General features: G+C 36.1%; 1 protein-coding gene across 1 annotated transcript in view; it reads left to right on the top strand.

Annotated features, from left to right (window-relative positions):
* Positions 1 to 24,381, top strand: part of SPON1 (spondin 1) — a 199,816-nt gene that overhangs the window by 58,940 nt on the left and 116,495 nt on the right. Inside the window, exons 4-6 of the mRNA XM_040609232.1 lie at positions 4,271 to 4,344; positions 5,028 to 5,150; positions 10,121 to 10,269. Coding sequence (XP_040465166.1) covers positions 4,271 to 4,344; positions 5,028 to 5,150; positions 10,121 to 10,269 — 346 coding nt within the window. The remainder of the gene's footprint in view (positions 1 to 4,270; positions 4,345 to 5,027; positions 5,151 to 10,120; positions 10,270 to 24,381) is intronic.

The following is a 24,381-nucleotide window of genomic DNA, read 5'->3' as shown; positions in this document are numbered from 1 at the left end:
TTGTTTTTTTGTTTGTTTTTTTTTAGGTGTATATATGACTGTAACATACAGTTTTGCTCCTTAGTTTGGTGATGGAAAAGCTTTAACACAAACTCAGAAGCATTACTTTGAAGAAAATGGGAAACAAGGAGATTTTTTGAGTTGTATTAATTTCCTTTTTCTTTTTTATTCCATGGTATGCTAATAGTCAAAGAGAGAAACAAGTCAATTAAAGATCCACTGACGTGTTAATATGTAGGAGAAAGCAATCAGATCTCCCCTTCCCATTAAGTTTAGATAGCAGTGGATGTTGAGAGTAGTGGGAAAGATTTATGCTGACTAAGAAAACGTAACCTTGTGTAAATTCTTAAAAGCTTTCTTATCTTTTTGTGAAAGTCAGCCATTCCATTTTTAAGCTGTTTGTATAAGCCTCAAAACCAAAGAAAAGAATCTTTAGTTCAAATCAGAACTTCTACAGAGGAATAAAAATTATGTCCAAAAAATAAATAATAAGGGAGCAAAAGTCAGTGGTAAAACCTTGGCAAATATATTGATCAGGTGCTTTGGTCTGTGTTCAATCTAGAAGCTGATTATTAATAAAATTAATTTCTTTAAATTAATTTAATACTTTGTCTGAATATCTGTAAAGTTGTGTGCCTGCTTTCAGTATTTATGCAGCCATCTAATATATCAATCCTGTTCGACTTGGAATCAGTAACAAAACTCTCATTTAGATTATTGGCTCCATATATAATTTCAAACACAGCTGAAGAGAGAATGACTCAGAGATCTGTGCAGCTTTTGTTGTTAGAAAAGGAACTATTCCCTTGGCATTTTACACTGATGAGCTAACTGCAGCAAAAAGAATAATATAAGTACACTTCAGGTTTCAGGCTTTCTACATTTTGTTTCTAAAATAACTGCTTCTTAAATAAATACTCACAATATCTTTGTTATCTGCAGATTTGGGAGCTCCTTTATAAACCAGCAGATTTCTTGTTTGTTTGGATTTTCTAAATTTTGTTTGGATTTGAGTAAGCTTTGGAAAACCTGTTCTTTAAAATTATATTGAAAGCACAGGATCATAGAATAATTTAGGTTGGAAGGGACCTCTGGAAGTAATTTTGTCCACCTGCGTGCTTGAAGGGGATGTTGTACAACAGGTAGATTGAGTAGGTTGCTGAGGCATGGATTTGGTCAAGTTTTGGGTATCTCTGGGGTGGAGATTGCACAAACTGTCTAGGCAGCCTGTTCAAGTGTCTGATTACTTCAACCATCCTCATGGTGGGAAAGATTTTCCTTGTATCTGCACAGCATTTCTTGTGTCCCCACTTGGCTGTTGCCCTGCATCCTACCACCATGCACTTCTGAGAAATACGTGTCTCTACTTTTTCTGTATCTTTCTGATAGGTAGTTGAAAACAACAAGCAGTAAGATACTTCCTTTGCATTTTCTTCCTTAGACTGAGCAAACCCAGTTTTCTCAGCCTCTCCTCAGACATCGGGGGCTCCATTCCTCTGCTTATCTTGGTGGCCTTTCACTGGTCTCCCTCTAGTAATGCAATGTCTGTCTTTACCTGGGCAGCCCCAAACTGGCTGTAATACTCCAGATGTGGTCTCACAAGTACCAAATAGAGGAGAAGAAACCACGTTCCTTGATCAAGTCGCTACGCTTTTGCTGAAACCAGTGGCTGCCATGGTAGCAATGACATGCTGCTGGCTCATGGTCAGCTTGTCCACCAGGACCTTCAAGATGTCTTCTGCAGAGCTGCTCTCTGGCTAGCAGGTGCCCGTTACGGTACTGCTGTAACTGCATTATTCCATCCTATGTGTGCAAGATTTTGCCTTTGACTTCTCATGGGGTTTATGCCAACCCATTTCTCAAGTCTATCAGGAATCTCCCTGTGTAAATAGTAGCCTTACCCTCCAACATGTCAACTGTTTCTCCAGTTTAGTATCATCTGCAAACTTATTGAGGTTTCATTCCACCCCCTCATCCAGGACATCAATGAAGATGCTGTTAGCCTTAGTATGAATCCTGGAATACAGCTGCTGGTATGTGTCCAGCATATAAGAAATTAAAGCATCTTGATGATATGTGAGTTGTGACAATGCATATATATTTCAGCTCCGTTTGCTGTTACTTTGCATTTTATTAACCATACTACATGATTGTTTTCCAATTTTATGGTACAGTGTTTGAAAAAACGTGATTGATGGTGTATCAAGAATTGTACATATCTCATTGAGTCTGTGTGAAAGTATTGGTTCTCAGTTGCAGCATAGCATCCAAAAGGTCTTTAAATTTGTCTTTGGTTTTCAAAGCAAAGCTGGTAAAAACTATGGTAGCATACCGCTGTCACAGGGTGGGCACTGGGCTCTCATTCTTGCTAGTAATTGTTTTGTTTGTGTGGTTTGGTTTATCTTTCCTACTTGTTTCTTGTTAGAAACCCTGAAAAGGATTTCTCTGAAAGCTTCCATTCTGCTTCTCACATACTTGGTCAGTCTCTTCTGGCACCATTTAAATTGTCCCATGACAGTTCTCATATTAATAAAAGACAGATTTAACTAACTCTGGGTTTCATTCACTTTCTATTATTTGCTACAAGCTTTTATTTATCCCTAGTGTGAACACTCCCTTATTAAGATAAGGCCTGGGAGTTCCCCTTCCTCAAATACTGGCAGATAATGCCCTTGCTTTTTGTAAAAGTCAGTCTTGCTCTTCTCTGTTTCATGATTTTTTTTTCCACAGCTTTGGTTGTATTGTCCTTTTCCACATTTTTCTTTAGAAGATGCCACCCCTATTATGAATGAGAGTGAGCTGTGGCTTCTGCAACCTTTTGAGTTTGATCTGGCTTTAAGAGGTTTACAAAACCCAGTTATTCTCCTGCGTGCTTTATAATGTGAAATGAAGGATTCCCTCCTCTCCTACTCTGACCTTCTATCTTGGCAAAGAAAGTGCAGTAAAATTCTACCTTACTTTTGATAACTTTTGATAATTTTATGGGATGGGACATTGTCAAGGAAAGGTTTACATGACTACAACACCACTTCTAAGCATACAGTCATTTTTCTTCTCACTTCAACTGGGATGAGTGAGGAGTAATTCTAGAGACATCAAGTTATTTGACTGTAAAGTTAAGACAAGAATCCGGTCCTTGTTATTTAGAGTTTTAAATACAAGTAGTGGTACAAAATGTTGCTAGAATAATGTGCTCTCTTACTAGTAAACAAAGAAAAATGCCAACTCCCAAAGCATGTTCTCCTCAGAAAACTCTGTTCAAAGAATGTCTTTGGATTTAACAAAAATCTGTTTTCTTAAAGAAGATTAATGTTTACATGTGATTAAATTTTAATAGTTAAAAAACAGTCAAAGCAGCTAGTTAAATTTATTTAGGATTGGAAGGGGTCACCTGAGCCACTTGAACATATTTTCCATAGTAGTTGTTTTTGGTGGGTTTTTTTTTTTTTTTACATTTACTACATGGTGGTTATGATAGTAATCTGCAAGAAGAAGTTGGGCTTGGTGTTTTGCTAACTTGAAGATTTTTGATGCAAAATTCAATTTATGATTTCTCAAGTGGGAGGCTAAAAATCAGCCAAATTTCAGGTGTACAATTCCAGCTGTAAAAAATGAAATTGCACAGTAACTGTTTTTTCCCAGATTGTTTCAGATTTGACCTCCCTGCCTCTGCCCAAACTGAGGCTTATAAACTTACATTTTGTTTGAACAATAAGCCTTAATAAAATATTCTAGATTTAATTAATTTAGGAGTGGCTTGTCTTTAGGAACCTTTAAATTTCTTTTGAAGACTTTAGCTTATGCTAGTTCTTTTTCTAACTTCTGCTTTACCTGATGTTTTCGCTGGATTGCTGTTGTATATTGGAAGTATTTACCTCTTCAGAATGCTAGGTAGTTTCCTACAAACCTTTGCTTGCTTTAGCTGTGCTGGTTTTCTGAAACTGGATAAAATTTCAGTATTTGAGTATAAGATTTGATTTGAATATTCAGTTGACTGTCGTGCATTTCAAGTGCACAGATCCTTACTATATAACTATGATCACTTCTTTAAAAGTAATAACTTTCCCAGTTTCTGTAAAACATGATTAAATTCAAATGCAAGTTGAAATAAAAATACCCTGTCTGTAGTCCTAGTTTGTGTATACGTATTGTCAGAAGAGGGAAATATGCAGTCTTAGCAGTCCAGTTCTGTCCTTTTGCTACTTTATCAAGTATTTTCTTCTTCTTTTAAAGAATAATTATATTTAACTTTTTTTTCTTCTCTCTATAGAGCCAGTATTGTGCAGAAGCGCATAATTTATTTTCAAGATGAGGGTTCTCTCACCAAAAAAATCTGTGAACAAGGTAAGGTAAAGTAAAACGTCTTTCTGATCTCCTTGTCATGTTCTACACATTTAAATCATTACATCAAACTAAAATTTTGAAGGCTTTGGAACAGTTTCATCCAGGTTCAAATTTGGTATCTTCCATTCAAATATGTTCTTTCTTACCATATATACTGTTCCTCATACAATCTTCCTTGCCTTTCCTTGCAAACGATACTTGCAAATTTTACCTGGTCTTTGTGTGAAACCCATTTGTCTCCAGGGCATTTGGTCTATTGAATCCCGGACTATTTCATCCCTTCCTAAACTGAAGCATTGCAGGTGGTTACGTGCCCCACCAGAGAATTTGTATGCTTTGGATGTCCAGAAATCTCAAGCCTATTGTGTTTTGAGATCAACTGAGGTTTCATCCATAACAGATAACCAGAAAGAAACCCATTTTGAATCTGAAGATGACTGAAATAGTGCCTTCTTAACTATTAACTTAAAATGTAGTTTTAAATCATTACATCAACTTACAAGTATGGTCCAGGTATTTCAGGGATTTAGTTTAATCTAGTGTAGTCTAACTTTAAGTTAAACTTTCTTGTTTTGTTTAATTTTGATTTTATTTACTGGAATATTATGGCAACTTTGCTGTCACCTGTTGATTTTCAGTAAATTGAGAAACTGTTTTCAATGGGTACTTTGCTGCTTTTTCAGACTCAGCCTCAGAAGGTGTGACTGACAAACCAATTTTAGATTGTTGTGCCTGTGGAACTGCCAAGTACAGGCTCACTTTTTATGGAAACTGGTCAGAAAAAACACATCCCAAAGATTTTCCACGTGAGTATCACTCTTTTACTGTTGTTGTACCATATAGGGACTGAGTAGAGGGCTGGAGCTTGTTTTATGACACAACATTACTTAAAGCTCAGCAGTGTGAATTATGACATATATGGAATACTGGTAACGTTCAGCATTGAAAATCCATGGATCTTTCTGTGAATGTTATGCATTACAAAGAAATTCTGTTGATTTGCCTGACATTTTGAACTGAGATGTGTATGAGATCACATTTTCAATTTCTTTGTGGTGAGAAAGGTTGCTTTTTTGTTGTTGTTGTTGTTGAAAGACTGGTTTATAATTTACAGCTAGGAAACAAAACTTTAAGAAAAAGACCACAAAGGATGGGCAACACACTTAGATTTTGGTTTTACAACAATTACAATCTAGCCAGTATGTTTTCCTTCAAAGTCTTTTGAAAGACTCCAGTCAGTTGCAAAGCCTTGAATCTTGCTGCCTGAGAACATTAATTAGGTACATAGACCTTAGAATATTCTGTCGTCTTTGTTTGTTGAATACACTGATAAAATATATATTCTGAGCTTTGCCTGTCTGGTTTTTTTAAAGTTTCTGAACTACAACATCAGTATTCTTGTTGCAATAACCCAAGTAACTGTAAAAACCTAGTTATAAAAACGCGTGTTATGCATTTGTTCTTTCCTTCTTTACTCCATAGTCTGTGGCAATAAAGTCCAGGAAGTGATTTCATAATGTGAGTCGCATTTACTGGTCTTTAAACTTCGTTATGTGGCTGATGTTTATTATATAGACTTTATATGTTGGGGTTTATTATTATTAGTGTTGTCACAGTGTCAGCATATCATCTAACTCAAATGTAGTTTGTATGTCAATCAGCTCATAGTTTTAAGAGCGTAAGAAATATTGCTTATGTTGAGTCTCTTATACATTTTAAGTTGAATGTGGCAATGTTCAAATATTATTTGTCAGCATAATACATGGGAGATAAAATAAACAAACCCAATTGCAGGAAGGCTCTTTTAGGCGATTGGATGATTTATATATCTGCTGAGGGTGATACTTTGTATGGATTCAGCTGATGGTTAGAAATAGGGCATGACAAAATAATTGAAAACTATGAAATTACTGTGACTTAATGATGTAGTATTGGGGATAAATGTCCTTTTCTTTCAAGTCCATGTCAGTGAACGTGAAGAGTATGTGTGCATGTTCTGTAGTTGCTGTAGTTCGCCACAATAGTAGACTCTATAGACTGCTACCTCTCCCCAGTTACAAAGTGGTGAATTATATTGATTTTTTTAATTAAAAAAAACTTGAAAAGTGAAAAGATAACCACATAATTACTACTAGCAAGATTATGCCCGGTAATAACAGCTGATAAGATTTTACACTGAAATTTCTGAAAGTTGAGGAAAAGATCTCATCCAGGTATAGTGATGTTAAAAATGAAAACTAGTCGTTAACATTACTCTTTAAAATGTTGCACTAGTGCAGTAATTATGTTAAAATAAAATATTTGTGAGGGACTGTGGTAAATCACTAATTATTTGCCAAACCATCACATAAAAAATTCTTCTGTGTTCTTATACCATTAGCATGGCTGAAGAAGAAAGATCATAGAACTTACATTTTGCATCTCTTTTTTCCACTTATTTTTTGATTTGCTTTAAAAAATCTTAAATAATATGTACTCTGCTTAGCTTTTACCCAAAAACTGCTTTTGCCAAAGTGTTTTCTTTTGCTATTACATACAAATGCTTCTGGAAGGTATAGTGCAAAACTTTTAATTCTGGGAAACTATTTTGAGCTTTTCACAGATTCTGTGAATTAGGAATAATTTTATATTTACTATACCAATGCAATTAAAATACCTCTGTTCTGTTAAATTTACGTGTATTGTCTGTTTAGGAGTTACCACATGTGCCTGCTCTCTGTAAAGCATTGCTTTACAGCAAAACCCCGGAGCACAATCTTGTTCCGAGTGTGCCAGCCATAGAGTGAATGGAGACAGGTGTACCACAGCTGTAGAAAGGGTTCAAAAACTAATTATTAAAACAATTTTGCTTTCGTGGATCTCAGACTGACTTAAAAAAAATAAAATTAACTGACTTGCAAGCTAGGTTTAAAATAAGTATGTTTTTCAGGTAATTTTTGCAAGTTATCACAACTCCTGATTATAGGATTACTGGAAGTTAAGTATTTAATTTGTTATTAAATCTGGCTCAAGGGGAACTATTAAATTTCCTATCACATTTTGCCAGTCAGAAAGATTTGTATTGACCTGTGCCATGTGGCTTAAAAGCATTTTTTCTCTCTGGGTATCACCTTTATATGATAACAGAAATATATATGTCCTCCATCATGATTTGATATGGCACATCTATGAAACATGTCAGAAGATACATTCTCATGTTCTGATGACACCTTGGTCTTTATGCAAAAACATACATATGAGAAACTACTCGTACAAAAAGGAATAGAAATAACACCACTGGAAAGCTGTCAGTAGTCTATTTGCTGTCTTAAGAAATGGATAGTGACATTGGACTGGTGATGCAAAACAGCCCTGGCCTTGTGCTGCTCAGATTATTTCATGCAGGGAAGTTTCTTTGAGGTTTAGAGGAAAAGGCTTAAGAATTATTGAGTTGTCTCTTCATTCTCATAAGAAATGGGAGGTTCAAGGTGAGGAGTGAAACATGCAAGCGCTGCACAGTTTTTATAAAAAGTTCGGAGTATATGTGGTGTACTTTGAACATCTCCTTTGGGCAAGTAGGTCGGCCAGATGTTTTCTCCACAGAGCCAGTATCTTCAGGGAGAGCTGTTCCGTGGAAGGGACTGGGGTCTGGTTGGAAAGGCATCAGATGTTCTTGTGCTGTTCAGGACAGGGAGGGAGAGAAGCTCTGCAGCACAGGGAACAATTCATTATCCTTTTACCAAAGGCAGTGTGGTTCTTGTCTGTAGTGATACATTTTTCTTTTGTAGGGACTTTGTGGAATGTTCTCTTTCAGTAACTTTAAGTGTCACTGTGTTTTTAGGGAAAGCTGCTGCCTATGACTTGAGATAGTGAGACCTGTGTGCTAGGGAAAAAGAATGGGCAAAACTGGTGGTCTCATCACTGCAGCTGGATGACAGCATCTCTCTGTGGTTTGACAAGGTGCCAGTGTATATTTAAGGAACAATTACTAGATCTTAGATCAAGAAGCCATTTACTGACCCTGTAGTCTGTTCAGCTATTACCTAGTGGGGAGGGGAGGTTTAGTTTTGTTTTTTCTCCATTTGGGGCTCAATTACTCATTAGTTTTAATAGATTCTGAAAACATAAAGCCTACTACAATTCAGATCTCAGTAAGTGTATTTTGGTCCAAGTGTAGCACTAAGGAAACTATGGAGGCTCTGTTTGCTGTGTTGCTAGGTCACTTCCCTCATCTATTTATTCTGCTCACTACATTTTTCTAGCTTTTTTCCCCCACCATTGTGTTCATTTTTTATTTCTAATCTATTTTCTTTTCTCCTGTGCTTAGGTTTCTGCATCTGACTTTATCTATTCAGTCTCTACACTGTCTCTTTCAATTCCATTGTCCAGCCTTTCACTTCTTAAATTTGCATTCCTTTTATTTACTTCATTATTCATTTTTCGTTCATTTATTCGTTTTCAGGTGTTTTTAATGCTACTCTCTACCTTTTGCATCGCAAAGACAAAGTTAAATATTGTCTCACTCCATCATTGTCTCCTTCATCTCCTATAGTCTTTGCACTGTTGCCAGACTTCTGCTTATGTGAGCAGTTAATTTTCTCGTCCTTTTTCTTTAAGCTCGTATCTTTGCTGAGTGTCATTTGATACTTAAATGAATTCATTTTTATTTCCAGTACTGTGGGACTTGTGTGACTATTTATTTCTGCTTGATTCTCTTTTCAATTCCATCATTTTTTCTTCTTCTCTAACATTTTTTCTTTAAACTTTTGCATATTTTTCTTTGTCTATACAACAAGACGAGAAACCAGAACAGGAAATTTTGTGCCTAGCTCTACAACTTGTACCCTGTAAGAAATTTGAGCAAGCAAATTCAGTGAATATAGAAGTGCCAAAATTCACTTCTTCACTCCCTAAATTAAAGGGTACCTCTACTAATTTTTGGGGTGAGGATGGGGGAAGGAGACAATGTACATTTGTAATTTAAGTATGCAGAAGCAGAAAAAACAGCTATATCAGTGCGAATAAGAGCAGTTCTTTACTGTATTTCAAAAATGTCCTGGAGGAAGTGCTGGATGCCATTTGCCCACAGAAAGCAAATGCTTCAGCACTGTTTCAGCGGGAAGCTGCTGGAGGAGGTTTCTGTCCTTTATAGCCCTGTGTCTGATTATGTTTTTGAACAAAGCTATAAATGAAAATCTGTAACATTTGATGATAGTGTAATCACGCTTCTATCTACCTTTTGCTGGTAATTTGTTGTCACGACTCAAACTAGTGGTGACAAAAACAAAAAAATCCTAGTGGTCTGTTAGAAGCCAGTGTCTCTCAGTAAGAAAACAACTTGCTGTTAAATCTTTGAGTGACTGCTGAAGTCTCCCCTTGCAGTTTTCAGCCTCAAAAATATTTTACATAGAAGTCTAAAATTAAGGAATTCTTGAACTTGCTGAAGAAGTGAAGTCTTCGGTGAAGAACAGTGTACTAAGTCTGTCTGTTTGGAGGGGCTGCTTGATTAGGTGGAGTACAGTCTTTTTCACCATTTCTGACTGTGTTGTTATATCCAATAATTACTGACACTTTATGCTATATTTCCATAGTTCACTGGCTGGTTTATTACCCTAAAGATACAGTGTATTGATGTAGTGAGAACTGACAGTGTGCAACACATGCAAAAGCTTGGTACTGGTGAAGAACTGGGTGCTTCAAACCTCTCACTTCAATAAAAAAAACCAGGAATTTTGCTTTAAGACTGTCTTGATGGTTGATTTTTTTTTCTTTTAATTTTTTTCCCCTCCCCCGAAAGGACGCACGAACCACTGGTCTGCGATCATTGGTAGTTCTCACTCGAAGAACTACATCCTTTGGGAGTATGGAGGATATGCTAGTGAAGGTGTCAAACAAGTCGCAGAGTTGGGGTCCCCAGTAAAGATGGAAGAAGAAATTCGACAGCAAGTAGGTGTAATTTAGTGCATACTTTAAAAAATGAATACTACCTTGGCCTGTGAATGATTTGTCATTGACAATGTCTGTGAATGTCTTTATGCTGGCTAAGTTTCAGTTCAGCAGTTTAGGAGGTCTGTCTGTCTTTTTAGACTCATTCTTGCTGTGGCAAAAGTTTTTATCTGTGAAAGGACAAGTAAGTTGCAGTATTCTGAATTTAGAAAATCTGAGTCATGCAACACATAAATCGGAGGTAGAAAAGTAAAATTCATCTTTCTGGTTTAATCATGAAGATGTTTAGAGTTTGTTCAAGGAATACCTTGAAGACGGCAAGCGGTATGCATTATTCCTTTTTGAAGTGGTGATTTTTAGTTTATAGTATATTGTAGTTTGTTTTGGGTTTTTTTCTGGTAAGCACCTTAATTGCAGTTTTCTGAAGATTCATTCAGGTCAGAAATGCTCTTACAGGAGAGTGAGGTGATTTTTGTTGCTTTATACAACTGGACTAATACAATTTGATGAATTAGGATTATGGTTTAAGGGTAAAATAGCCTTTACAGTATATCCTCTTAGAGGGGATTGATTCAGCCAAACAGAAATCGATCTTTCAAACAGTTTATAGATTATTTTCATTTTGTTACATCAAGTAACAAGCAACCAAATAAAATATACCAGTACACAGTGATGGTGATTATTATTAGGAGGACTACCTCCATGAAATTTAAGGACTTGGCTGGAAACTGAGCTCAGTTATAAAACTGAAAGAATGTAAATATTATTATATATAATATTTATACGTGGTTTTATGTAGACGTGTGTGGGTAAGTGCATATATGTTATATAGTTAGGATTGTTCCACATGGGAGAGAAGGCAGAAATTGCCCCTAACAGCTTACCAACTTGTGCAGGCGCGACAGCAGAAGGGGAACAGCATTCAGTAAGAACAGTTAAAGGCAGAAAAGTTAGATCTGGTTTACTGAAGCTTCTGGCTGCCTAAGCTTTCCTGGCTTTCCCCCCAAATTAACAAAGTGATACAAGTGAGCAGGACGCCTAGTTGGAGGCAGGATAATGAGGGACTCTTGCAGCAGGGACATGCTGAAAGGGAGAGCAAAATGGGAGCCAAAGGGCTTGTTTGTGCATTTCATGTGTCTGCTTTGCCATTCCAACCTTTAGTGTGCTGTGAGAGGTGTGACTTGATGTTTTATTGATGTGCAATATTTTTAATGTGTTCCTGGGACACTTTCTGCTTCTGCCAAATGTACTGAGAATTAAAGATTTCAAAACAGCTAGAATTTTATAGAGGTATTTGTATTTCAGTCATTCAATGCCCATTCTTTTTATAAGGTACATATTTTAACCAAAAAATCAAATTAAATATTGTAAAAATGGAAAATAGTACTTTACACTTCAGTAATGAACAAAAATGTATATAGAAGTAATGAACATATATCATTAAGATGCATTTTGCAGAAAATCTAGCATGCATTGCCTCTTGATGAATCCGATCTTGCTTTGCATGTTATGCTTACATATAAACTGTTGTCTTTCCTTATTAATCATTATTTATGTATCACAACCATGCTTTCCTTAATAATCTGTTTTTCAGATAAGATAATTTATTCCTTAATTTTGAACACATGTACAAAACCCTATGTACCTATAATAATTTTTGGTACATTTGTGTGTGTGGATCTTTTGTGCATTTGATATTTCTGAAGAAGTAGTCAGGAAAACTAAAAGAAGTATTTAAGATTATATTATTGAATAATAATTTTCACTTTCGGTAGCTGCTGTGTGTTAAAGAAACAGTATTTTGAGGTGTCTTATCTAAGTCAGATTATACACAGAGTTATAGACAGAGATACAAAAAAGATTCAATTATATTTATATAGACTATGTAGAACAGCCTCAGACTGTTTTGCCAGCAAGGAAACTTGTATAGCAAAAGGCTTTACATACTAAAATTAATTTGCTGTTTTGTGATGTTTAAGTGTATATAATCACAGTACAAGAACAGCTGGTGTGTTTGACAAGGGACTCCCAAACCCAAGAAAAATAAAATAAGAACAACTTTTTGTTGCGACGGAGGGAAGACACAGTCACTCAATATGAGTGATCAGCAGACTTCCCTCCGTCGCAACAACTCATAATTTAATATATGAAAGTGATATGCAAGAAATATGAAAGGGAAAACCAATTTGAATATGAGGGGAGATGTGATGATGGGTACGTTACTCTCTTTATCCGATAATAAACTTTGGAGTACCCGGAAATAGAAACTAGGCCTTCATCCTAGTTAACTTGCGTCTTTACAGGGAAGTGGCTGGATTTTATCCTAGCAATACTATATAAACCCAGGTGGATTAAAATTATAGCAGAGTATTCCATATAACACATGTAATTTATCATTTTCATTAGTTGGGAAGTCAAGATTTTCTCATGGTAGGTCCACATGAAGTAAAGATGATGAGCTTCATTGGTATCTTTGCATTAAAAGAGATAATTTTTTTCAGTGTCTTCATAAATAGTTTACAAATAAGGGCTTTGTGCATCTGAATTGTGACTATACAAAGATTAGATCTGCTCCAGAAGCAGCAGGGGTATGGGGAGAGTATGGGATGAAGCACAAGCAGAGCTGCAGTTGTGAAATTTCGTACCAAGCCTTGGTGGAAGAGGCTGTGAATTTGACGGCAATATGGAAACGAATGAAAATCGTGAGTCTTTCTGCTTTCCAAAGCCTGGGTTCTTTGTCATTGTGTGCCACGTATTTTCAAAAGGACATGTATTTATATGCTGGGTTCAGATCAGAAGTGATTGTGACTTTTGAAGTACATAAAATAGCTAACTGGCTACAATTTCAGGGGCTGCTGAAATCACACAAGATACCAATGAATGCCGCAGTTAATTTCAGCATCGGGCCTGTCTGATTGCGTCACGCCTGCAATAACTCCCCTGATACTCCGCCTCCGTCTAATCCAAGCAATGAGCTAGTGTTATAACTGTGTATTACCTAGGACAATGCAGCATAGCAGCAAAAACTTATTTATCAAGTTTATTTGATTTATTTGATGTTTTTAAGATGCACTAATGTTTTTGAGAGATACTGAGGTAAAGTTCTACAACCAAGGCAGCAGAGCTAGTAATGCCAGGAGCTAATTTGCCAACGTTTCATTCAGGTACTTTTTTTTTTTTTTAATTGCACTTTCTCCCTTGCAATATCCCTGCCTGCCTTGAAATTTGGTAGCATTGTTTCCTTCCCCACGCTTCCCAATCTGCCTCAGGTAGATCTGTGCCTTTTCCGTTTCTTACTCTACCTTTATTTCCCCTACCTGTTGTCCTCCCAGCCTTCTCATGTGGGGTGGTGGGAGGATGCAGTTGATTAAAATCACTCTCCCTAGCTGCTTTTGAGGTTTTTGAAAACACAGGAAAGGCAATTCCTGTGCTTAATAGCTGGTGCGTGGACCCAGACCTCTGTGGCACTGTGGGGCTGGGGCCGTGGCCCGCGCCAGCAGTGTGCTCACCGTGGGTAACGCACTTCTCACGGGGCCAGACTTGGATTCTGAAATCTGGGGCGTGTCCACTGTGTTTTGTAGGCAGTTTCTTAGGTGGATACCTAGGCACACATTTGTGTAACCAGCATCTGTGTCATTGACGTTATCTAAAGTTCTATTACGAAAAAAATCTATCTAATGATTTTTAGGAATTATTACTACAAATTTACCATGCTTGTATGAAACAAAGAAAAGGAGGCTTTCCTTAAACAGAGCTTTTTTAGAAGTGCCCTAACAATTATGTATTAACTAAAGATTCTACAGCATGAGCATTTCTGCTGCCCATTTGACAGACTGCTGAATCATCATCAGCTTTTCTTCTTGACTGAGCACCTTCGAATGCTCTGATTTGTGTTGTTACTGTAAAGAGCCTCCGTGATATTTTTGCGTGGATGGTCCTGGGTACTGTAAACGTGCTTTGTAGTTTGTTTATCTGGAAGAACTTAAAGGAACTAATCAGCCTTTTTGTTAAACTTTTCCTGGCAGCCTGGAAAGAAAGCCACAGCACATAAGTGTTTTACTAAAACAATCTGTCAAGTGGCTGATGTGTACAATAGGATAATTCATGCGTTGCACATCAGGGGTTATAAATGAACGAACAGAGAATGGAAAAGGAATTATGTGAGCAAAAGAATGCTCACTGACCTCACATATCTCTGAATATATTCACACTCCCACTTTGTTTTAGGAAAGTCTGATTTCTGCAGAACCTGTTACTTGATAAACTGCTTGGACAGAAACAAATACAGAATTTGAAAGGGGGTTTCTGCATCCCTATTATGACTGCTCCATTTAAACGAACAGACAAACAAGATGGTTAAGACATGAATCAAAAAGGATGAAGTGTAATGTTAAATGTCATATTGATGTCATAATGTCATAAATTGTCAATATTTTTGTCTAGGCAGATGAAACAAGATTAAAATAAAGACATAGTCATTCTTCTTCAATTTAAATGTCTTGCACCTTAAGAGAACTCATTTTGGTTTACCTAATTATTTTAGGATAAATACTAAGTAATTTTGTCACTGTTTTTTTAAAACCAAGATAAGTAATATTCTTTGCCTTGCCACTGTCTCCAAGAAATTCAGTTTGTAGTCTGCTTGTTCCCTGTGGACATGTAGATGACGTTCTTAGAGGTTTGGTTTCATGCTCTCTGAAATGTCAGTAAGTGGGATGACTTGTTTCTGTTGTTTTCAGTGGCCTCAGATTAGAGCTGACTATCTAGACCTTTCAGAAGAGCAAGTTCTGCTTTCCAGTAAAACGCTTGTAAATTTTTTGACACATGGTAATTTAAGTTAGGTGTATTAATTAAAGGTGAAACCAGAAATATCTGATAGTTTCTACAGAGTGAAATATGTAATTGTTATGACTCTATCCAAACACATTCACATGTAAAAAAAGAAAGGGGGGGGGGTTTAAAAATTAAAGTAATTTCATTGTTGGATTGATCCTGATTTTTTTTTTCTGAGAAATGTAATTTCAGTTAAATAGTTACCATTTTATTACCTGTTTTGTAGCGCAGCACTATGTTCTTCTGTAGAAAAATAGGGTCATTAGAGTTTTCTGACTGAAGCTGTAGACTGAATTACAAAGAGGAATCTGCAGTATATTGATTAGTTTTTGTTACAGTGCTAGGGAAATTATTATTGTGTTTGTGGAAACAGGCTCAAAATTTTGCTTTTTGAATTATCTGTTACTGTGTACTTATAGAAGTACAGAACTCTGAACACTTGCATTTCAGAGACCGTGATACTCCTAACAATGTTTGAGAATAAGGCTACTTGGCACTTGAAAGCTGTGATTGCTCTGAAGTAGTTTGTGCTTATTTAAAGTAGCTAAGAAATCAGTGAAAACACGATGGCTTGGCCTTTGTTGCAGGGGGAGATTAAAACATACACAGGATCTTAGATTGTTTTGCCACGTATTACTATTGATATTTCTGCTAATGTTGCTCATGGGAACTAGGAGGAGTTGGCCAACCTTTGCTTAACCAAACCTTCAGTGACTGGCATCAGCGTTCCCACAGATCTCCTTCCTCCTCAGTCCCCAGGATCTGAGTTCCCATCCAGTTTTCAGAAGCAACAGCATCTCTCTTGGAAAAGACAGGAACGCTTGGGAAATATTAGTGTGGCTGTAAAGCGTAATATGGGTGGCACAGTCACTATTCTAACAAATAGTCTATTAGCTTTTTAGGTTTCTGTGCAAAGCCTATAGAAATTTTCAGTAGGTTTTGGATGCGGTCTAACAGTGAAACAGTAAACCATTGTCCCAGCATGCTTTCCACTTCAGTTACAGCAGTTACAGCCTGACTGCATGTTTTTAATGTGGTATTTAATCTAATTCTGGACAGACCAAGCTGCTTGTTTGTAAATTCATATTTAAACTTTTGTTGGCTGCTTAGACTCTGTTGTTCTGTGCCTACACCTCTACTGTGAATTATGGTACTTTTTATGCCTTTTGAAAATATTAAGTCGTAGATTTTCTGTCCTTTCCTTTTGGAAGGTATACCTTAGATAATAATTTAAACTCTCTAGCATTTTGGTAATTAGGAGGTTTGAAATGCCTGTTTACTGTGCTAAATTTCATAAAGTATTTCTGGCAGCAAGAAGGTTTTGTTGATTTATGTCATAAAGGGGGGCTTTATCTAACAGTAAATAACTCGTACAACAGAGTTCAGGACAATTCTTCTAGGATGGCTTCCATCTTTTAATAAACTTCTGTTGTAAACTGTAATTAGGATGATTCACAGTTTGTGTTGCTTTCTTTAAAAACCTAACAAACCCTGTTAATCTCAATTACATTCTTTTTTAGTACTTGATGATAATAAAGATATGCTTCTTTAATAAGAAAAAAAGCTGATTGTGAATGCTATTCCAGTTTGCTCTTTGCAGCCATATGATTAATTGCTGTGAGCATGATACCAATGTAGGCCAAAATACAATAGTCATTTTGAAAAGACACATTTAAAAGGTGACTTTTTTCCTGACAACAACTGAAAAAAAATATAAAAAAACCCATTTAATTTTCTTTTATATCTTACTAGTGACTTATAAGACAGATACTTAGAGGCCACTTCTTTTTAAAAGGAAAGCTAGAAAAAGAAAAACAACTTTTTTCTGACATAACAGTAAATAAATTGTGTTTCTATGACTCTATTCTTTTGAAGAAAGTGGGGAAGACCCCAGATTTGAATTTCTTCCTTCTTAAGTTTTATTCTGTAGGTTTATATAAACAAGACAGTCACTGTACATTCCCATCAGTAAGCTAGTAGTAACTAGTTTCAATAGTTACTGTAGTCTCTAACTGAAGTTACATTGCAAAAGTTTTAACTTATTGTGCAACTGTTAAGCAATCATGTTTTAGCTTTAAAAAAATTACTAAATTTTTTTAAAATTACTACATATTTTGAATATTCATTCTAAGATACCAAAAAGAAAAGAATCATTCAGCTATGGAGGTAAAAAAAATAAAATAACAATTTTTAGTAAAAGCTTCATTTCCATTTCAGTCATGAAAACTATTGTTTTGTTGGTTCTAACAGTCCCCATAAGTACTGGAAAATACACATAATTTGGGCTAATCCTGAACAGAACGAAGTACCTTCCATGAGTCTAAAGCCATTGAAGTTAATCACCCTTTTATAATATTAAACTCTGACAATTAAATATTAAATGGTGTATTATTTCATGGGCCCAAACTTGAAAGTTTCAACACACTTTAATAGTTCATGCAGTCAGCCAATAAGCACAAATTTTCTAGTTCATTTTTATCTGAGTACTCTGAAAAACATCATTGTGCTGTGGATAAGCTCTTACTCAGAGCACAATGCTTACGCCAGAGTTACTCGAAGTGTGGAAGATTGTGGGAGCTGGCAGATACTGGACATATTTTGTGCAAAATGTCCATTTCATGACTGTGGTAATCTCCCTGGATTAGAACACCAGGCAAAATAGTGTTTTGAAATTTTATTTAGCCTTAGGTCAAAACTTCAGCAAGATAGTGGCTTGGTTAACAGGGTTTTGTCAAATGGCTTTTTACCAGGTTTCATAACAAGACCAGAAAATGCTGTAATATTACTGGAAACTCACTCTGATGGTAGGGCTGTAAATCTTAGGGAAACGTTCTGGTTACCATTGCTCATTTGTATTTCTGGTACATCTTTCATCCAGCAGTATTGGTGATGTGCAGCGCTAGGCCAGGTGCCTTATTGTCACAGAGAAATGAAGGTCCTTTCTGCTGTTAAAAGATCTGTGAAAATCAGAGCGAGAATTTTTGCACTCATGATCTACAAACTGTTAAACCACTGTAGTTTTGTTCCATGGTGAGTGGGTATTCCCCTTGCAAAAACAGCCTTTGTGACTTGACGTGACTGGTCGTGCCACCAGGAAGAGGGCAGGTGTGTGCACTGCTGCAGTTTCAAAAATTCTGTCTCAGTATGCAGGCGTGTGTGTTGCATTACAGGACACGTCTTCATCTACTTAGAATCAGAAAATGCTTTTGGCAATTGTTCTGCACTGAACAGACTCCTGTTAGGACATAATTTTCTTACAAACTAACCTCACGTCGATTGGTGGCATGCTGCACATAGGTGTACCGTGCAAATGGAGCATCAAAAGGACTTCTCTCTCCCTCCCTGTGCTGACACCTGGCCTGCGCTCTGTCTGCGGACCCATTTCCTGCCTGCTCAGAAGTGTGGAATTTCCTTCCAGTTAAAGTGGCCTCCAGTCCAACATTTCCATTCTAAAAGACAAATAATTTTAATAAGCGATATTCTGTCCATGTCAGGGACACTGGTGCCCTCCTCAGCACTCCCAGAGGTCAGTGGAGGCAGAAGTTACTGATAATATCCTGTCTTCCCTCATTGCTTGTCAGCTGAGGACTGCTGATTGCTCTGGTAATAAACAAGTAGAGGTGATATTTAAAAATAAAAATTTATTTCTTTGCTTTTAACAGCAGTTACTATTTGATAATAAATAAGGCAGCTTAATTTTTAAAATCCAGATTGTGAGCTGTCATCTTGCTTAATGAATTCCAGAGGTTTCACACCTCTAACTTGTATGGGAGTCTTTGAAATTTTTCCCGCTGAATAATTAGTTATTGATATGAAACAAGTTGCATAACCAAACAGTGATTTTAGGATTTAACAGTTAGTTCAACAGTTTGTTTCCCTTTCATTTACCTCAATTTGCCTTGCTGCTTATTTTCTTGCAGTTATCAGAGAACTCTATTTCTAATATAAAACAGGATGAAATACGATCTTTCAGTAAAATCCAGTACTCTTAAGATGAATAAAAAAAATCTTCAAACAGGGTAGAATCCTTTTTGAAGCAGACCCATTCAAGAAAAACAATTAAGTTTAACTCGGACTGTTTTTTTCTTTTGAATTTTGATGCTAAACGTTGCAGAAATGGAGCCAACAAAAGTTCTTACCCTTTTTAAATGTCTGTAATAGCTGACAGACCCATCAAAGCTTATAAAGATTTTCTCTGTCTCTGATAACTGCCTGGATTGCAGTAAACCGGTGCTAGAGGAGGGAGGTCGTTGCCTCTGCTTCTGGTAGCTTCATTTCATTTGGACAGTATGCAATAATTTTAGCTCTTCAGTACACAGACATAAAAGTCACTAGGAAATGGCATCTGTTCAAGACAGTATGATTGGATTGCTAGACATTATTTGCTAATTTTAAAGTCTTTTAAAATATCTTGCCTTTTCATTTCCTGCAGTTAGATTTTATCATGCTGTTCAGCTGTCACAAAAGTATTACTGTCCTGTAGCAGATTCATCCATTGGAAAGATGTGATGAAATTACTTTCAAATTATTTTCTTTCAGTCTACCACTGTAGTGTTTTTAAAACACGAGCGTTTCAGGCCCACTGATTCTTCTTGTGCTGCTAATGCTGAGGGCCGAACTCCACCTGGTAGAATTTCAGCACTCCTGATGCCAGACATGAGTTGGAGAAATCAGTCTTATTACTTGCAGCTACTCTGGCCTGGAATGGCAGCGCTAGATCCAAACAGGCCACAACAAATGCATTTGAGGAGCGAGTCTAAGGCGCTCAGGAACTCTTACAGCAACCCAAGGAGAATGTTAAGTAAGACAAACTGTAGAAGAGCTAACACCAATTGTTTGATGGCATGTCGAGCAGATGCTTAGGCTCCTCCTTCTCTGGGAGTTGTTGCCTAAACTCCTGTTGACTTTAGCCAAGTCTGTTATTTAAGAGTCAGAGTATTTAAGGGTCTAAATACTTTCATCTGCAGTGGCTTACCTTGTGATTAAAATGCAGTGGCTGCGTAGCCACTGACATTCAGCTGCCTATTATGGAGGTGCTGCAAATGCTAAAGAAGTGCCTGAACCCTCATTAGCAGCATTTGTCAGGAACCACAGGATCTTCCCCTGTTTTCTCTCTTGTTGCATTGCAAATATCGTTCAAAGGAACAGCATGATATAACAGCTGAAGCTGAAGAGTCCTACTAACTCATTTGACTTGCAGATGCTTAATTATTCAGATAAATCTTCTACTTACACAAAAACTAAGGAAAAACTCACATTGCCACAAGTTCATCGTTCTGGCATTAGCTTTTTAGGGTTTTATTTGTTTCTTTAGGAGTCTCAGTTCAGAACTGTTACTGGGATTATATCAAATGGTTATTTCCACCTAAATTCCAGTGGAACTCGGAAAAATACCAATTAGAAATATCACACATATTTCCAAAACCAAACATGGATGCAAATATATGAATGTTACTTGGCCTGTATCACTTCCTAAGGCAGCTCCTCTCAGTTATCTAGATCACAGATACTGATTAAAAAAGCTATTTATTGCATTTACTGTGCAATTAATAGGCATTTTCAGATTTTATGTTACATATGTATTAGTATGTAACGAATCAACTGGTCCATGACACTGAATAGGGAGGATGTTCATCAGCCTTTATTCCAACTTTTAGCTTTGTTTTCTTAGATTGCTTTTCCAGTCTGAATCTGAGTCTGATGTGTTGTATTTATGTCAGTCAAAAACAGAAGCAGCACTATTTATGTTTAGCTCTGTGTGTGTGTGTGTGTATGAAGGTTAATGCTAGTCTTGACTAGTCTTTAGATTGGGAAAGAATGCCATGCTTGCAGATTGTACGTTTCTTTGAAGTTCATCAGTCAAACATTGGCATAAAATAACATATGAATTAATTTAGGAACTGTAATGTATGCTGTGATCTGGAACAGATTCAAGAGTTAACACAGGGCTTGGATGAAAATACCTGCGTGTGTGTGTTTGTTTTAAATGACAGAAAATACTGTCATTAATTGCTGGTTACAAACTTTCTAGACTCCTTTTTAAAAAGGAGTTGTTGGATTCTCTGTCAATCAGCTCTCTTCTTTAAACATGGCTCAACTCATTATATTCTTGCTTCAGTCAGTGATTTCTTCAAATAAAACACTATTACTTATATTGTGAGCCTTACTCTGAGAATATTATGTGGAAAAAAGCTATACAGAAGTTACTGGAAAGGAGACAATCAAGAGTAGGGTGGAATATTTATTACCTGCTTTGATATGGACTAATACTTGTTTATAGTATTGTAGCAAATGATATAAAATGTATGGCTTAAAAGTAGGAATGTTGATAACTAAAAATATTTAATAGAAAATTTGTTTTCAAATAATAATCTGTAAATTTACAAATTCCTGTACCATTTTCTATATGAAAACATGTAAGTCAATGCTTTGCCAAGCTAAACATCAAGTACCTCAAATGATTATTTTCTACTTTACGAGTGAAGAGAATCCAGCGCTGCATCTGGAGTTGTTTGAGGTGCTTAAATACCACGTACCTTCTCTATGCAGCAAGTCATCTAATTTGAGCAAGTCGGTTAATTCCTCTTTATCATATTTTGTTTTATACAATACTAGTCAATCTTGGGAAAGGAAAGAAAAAATAGCTAAATGACTGAATAAATTATAGTATTTACAGAAATGGAATGCTACTGAAAATTATTATCTATGCTATATTCTCTGTAAATTGGTAATACTAATTTAGATGTTGAGGATACAATGATTTTTTGCTTTTCTCCCCTTCTTTTATAACTGACTTTTTGAAAACTTCCTATATTTTTAATGCATTCTATATTTTTAAACTGTCTTATTTAAGAATAAATATCAACATAGAAAACAGAACTCTTTAAAATAGCTTCTGTTTTTAAATTCTATTGAAGTATGAAAAAGAGAGTTTATTAAGCATTTTTTATTATGAACTGAGTACACTTGGATTACATAGTTCATGAAGTTATTTTGATATGCAAACCAGGTAAAATATTGATATTAATTGCAGGTTTGGGGATTGGTTATTGAATATCTGACAGACAGATGTACCTATAACCAAGCAAGGATTAAATAAGCGTGAGTGCATTTGTGCCTCATGATATTTTAAATTGAATGGTGTGAGATGGAATTTATTGCTCCTATTTGGATACTAATTCCCAAATTAGTTGACGGTGGTGTGATAGTGGAAGAGGGTGGTGATCTCTTGAACACTATCATTTTCAGCATACATAAATTAGAAGTGCAACTCTTCATTTCAAATACACACTTGTTAAGCTATTAAGTGTACCTAGGTTTTTTGCAGTTTGAGAGAGGAATCTTTATGTGAGGGTAAGGGGAATGAAGAGAGGGGAAATGAACAGTCTTTGGGTTTGCCCACAGAGGAAGAAGTTATAACATTGTTAATTTCATCTCTAACGAATGTAATCTTCATTTGGCTTTATAGTCATGGAGGCCGGGGTCTACAAAATGATGGTTTATTATTTATGTTCAAGTTGCTAAGAGAAGCTGTAGTTTGGGGCTGTGCAGGAGGTAAAGGACAATATATACTTCTTATATATTATATAACTTATACTTCTAACATGAACAATGTACATTCTAGTAAAATTTTGTAAATCTATCTAATCACAAACAAACCTAACACAATACTGATAAATATCTAGGGACTGTTTTCAGGTTTTTTTTTCTTCTTCCTTACTTTCATACTCTAAAATATCAAAATGCAGCATTTGTTTTTAGTGTTCTTCCAAAACAATTAGGTCAGTTCAGATACTCGGCTGAATCATCAGTGTTATTCCATCCTCACAGCCTCCGTTTCTCACAACATTCATTCCTCTTGCAGCTCAGAATGGGCCTCTAAAAGCGGCTTTCCATAACTGCGTGTAGTGCGTTCTGCTGAAAACATCACTGTGACTCTTGTGCTTTTAACATAAAACCCAAAGGAATAAATAGATCTTTGACTTCATTAGTTTTAAAGCAATATATACGAAGGGGAATGTGTGTGTGTACAAAAATGTGTATAATACACAGACGTATATGGTCATATATATAGTTTAATGTTTAGACATGATAAGGCTGTTGATAATAATTTTCTTATCTATTGTAAACAACATCAAAAGTCTGTAGCTAGCCATACGTATGTAACAAGATCTATCCACTGTCTAAAATCTGTTTGAGCATCTCTGGCTTTTCATCTTGTGACATTTTATCAAGGAGCTGAAGTTGTCATTGACTAATATACAGCCACAAATAGTAATGTTCTGCTTCCTTAAAACACAAGATGCATGCGTGTCCCTAATCTTTAGATTAAGAAAGGCATCCAGAAGTTCTTAAAAATAATTTGCAACCAAGGTCTGTTGCTATGTTTTCATTTCTCCTTGACTTATAAAAGCTACAATACTGCAAATACTTTAAATCTCTTGCTTATTTAAACTATATGACAAGGCTTTGTGCTGTGATACTCATGAAACAGCTTGTGTTGATGGCAAATTGAAAATGCATCATTTCTTTTTAAGCATAGGATTTTGAATCCCACACAGAAACCTTCTTAGAAATGTATTAAAGAAGCTTTTGTTTTTATTTTGCAAATGAAAATGCATTTTTTTCTACATCCCATATCAATTCACTTTAATAATCAACCCCTAAAATTAAGGTTTAAAGATCTGCTGTGTCATTAAGTCAAATAAAAAATGTTTTGCTTGAGTTATATAGGCAAAGAAATACCCACAGTAAACACCTATACATAACATGTAACAGCTATCAGTAAATTATCTGTCAACTGCCACTTTGGATATGTGCAATTCTGCTGTGCTTTTTATCCCTCCCCCTCTTCTGTGCTTTTCTCGTGCATTTAAGAGGAAGGAGGAAGAGAGACTCTGGAAAGAGCAGACAGCCTTCATCACTCTTACTACACAATTGTTAAATGTTAGAATATCATCTAGTAGTATTTATTTAAGAATCTTTAATTGATTTAATTTACATCACTTGCAGTGTATAGGACTCTGTTTCACTGCATCAGTATCTAATGTGCATTTGCCAGTCTGTTGTCACTGCCAGCCCTGTATTCTTACCTGGATTTTAGATACAGAGCTTCAGCAATGGGGTTACCCCAAAGCTGTGTATGATGTTCAGAATAGTTTTGAACAGACACAAGAAATGCAATGAGTTCAGAAAACCCCAAACCTGAGGTTTTGTAAGTGTCCTTTTGAACTGGGCATTTTACAGAACACTGTTTTTGTATGTGTGGACGTGAGTGTC

This window comes from Falco naumanni, chromosome 10 (genome assembly GCF_017639655.2).
Source record: "Falco naumanni isolate bFalNau1 chromosome 10, bFalNau1.pat, whole genome shotgun sequence".
NCBI lineage: Eukaryota > Metazoa > Chordata > Aves > Falconiformes > Falconidae > Falco > Falco naumanni.
This window is presented reverse-complemented; position numbering and strand designations above follow the sequence as displayed.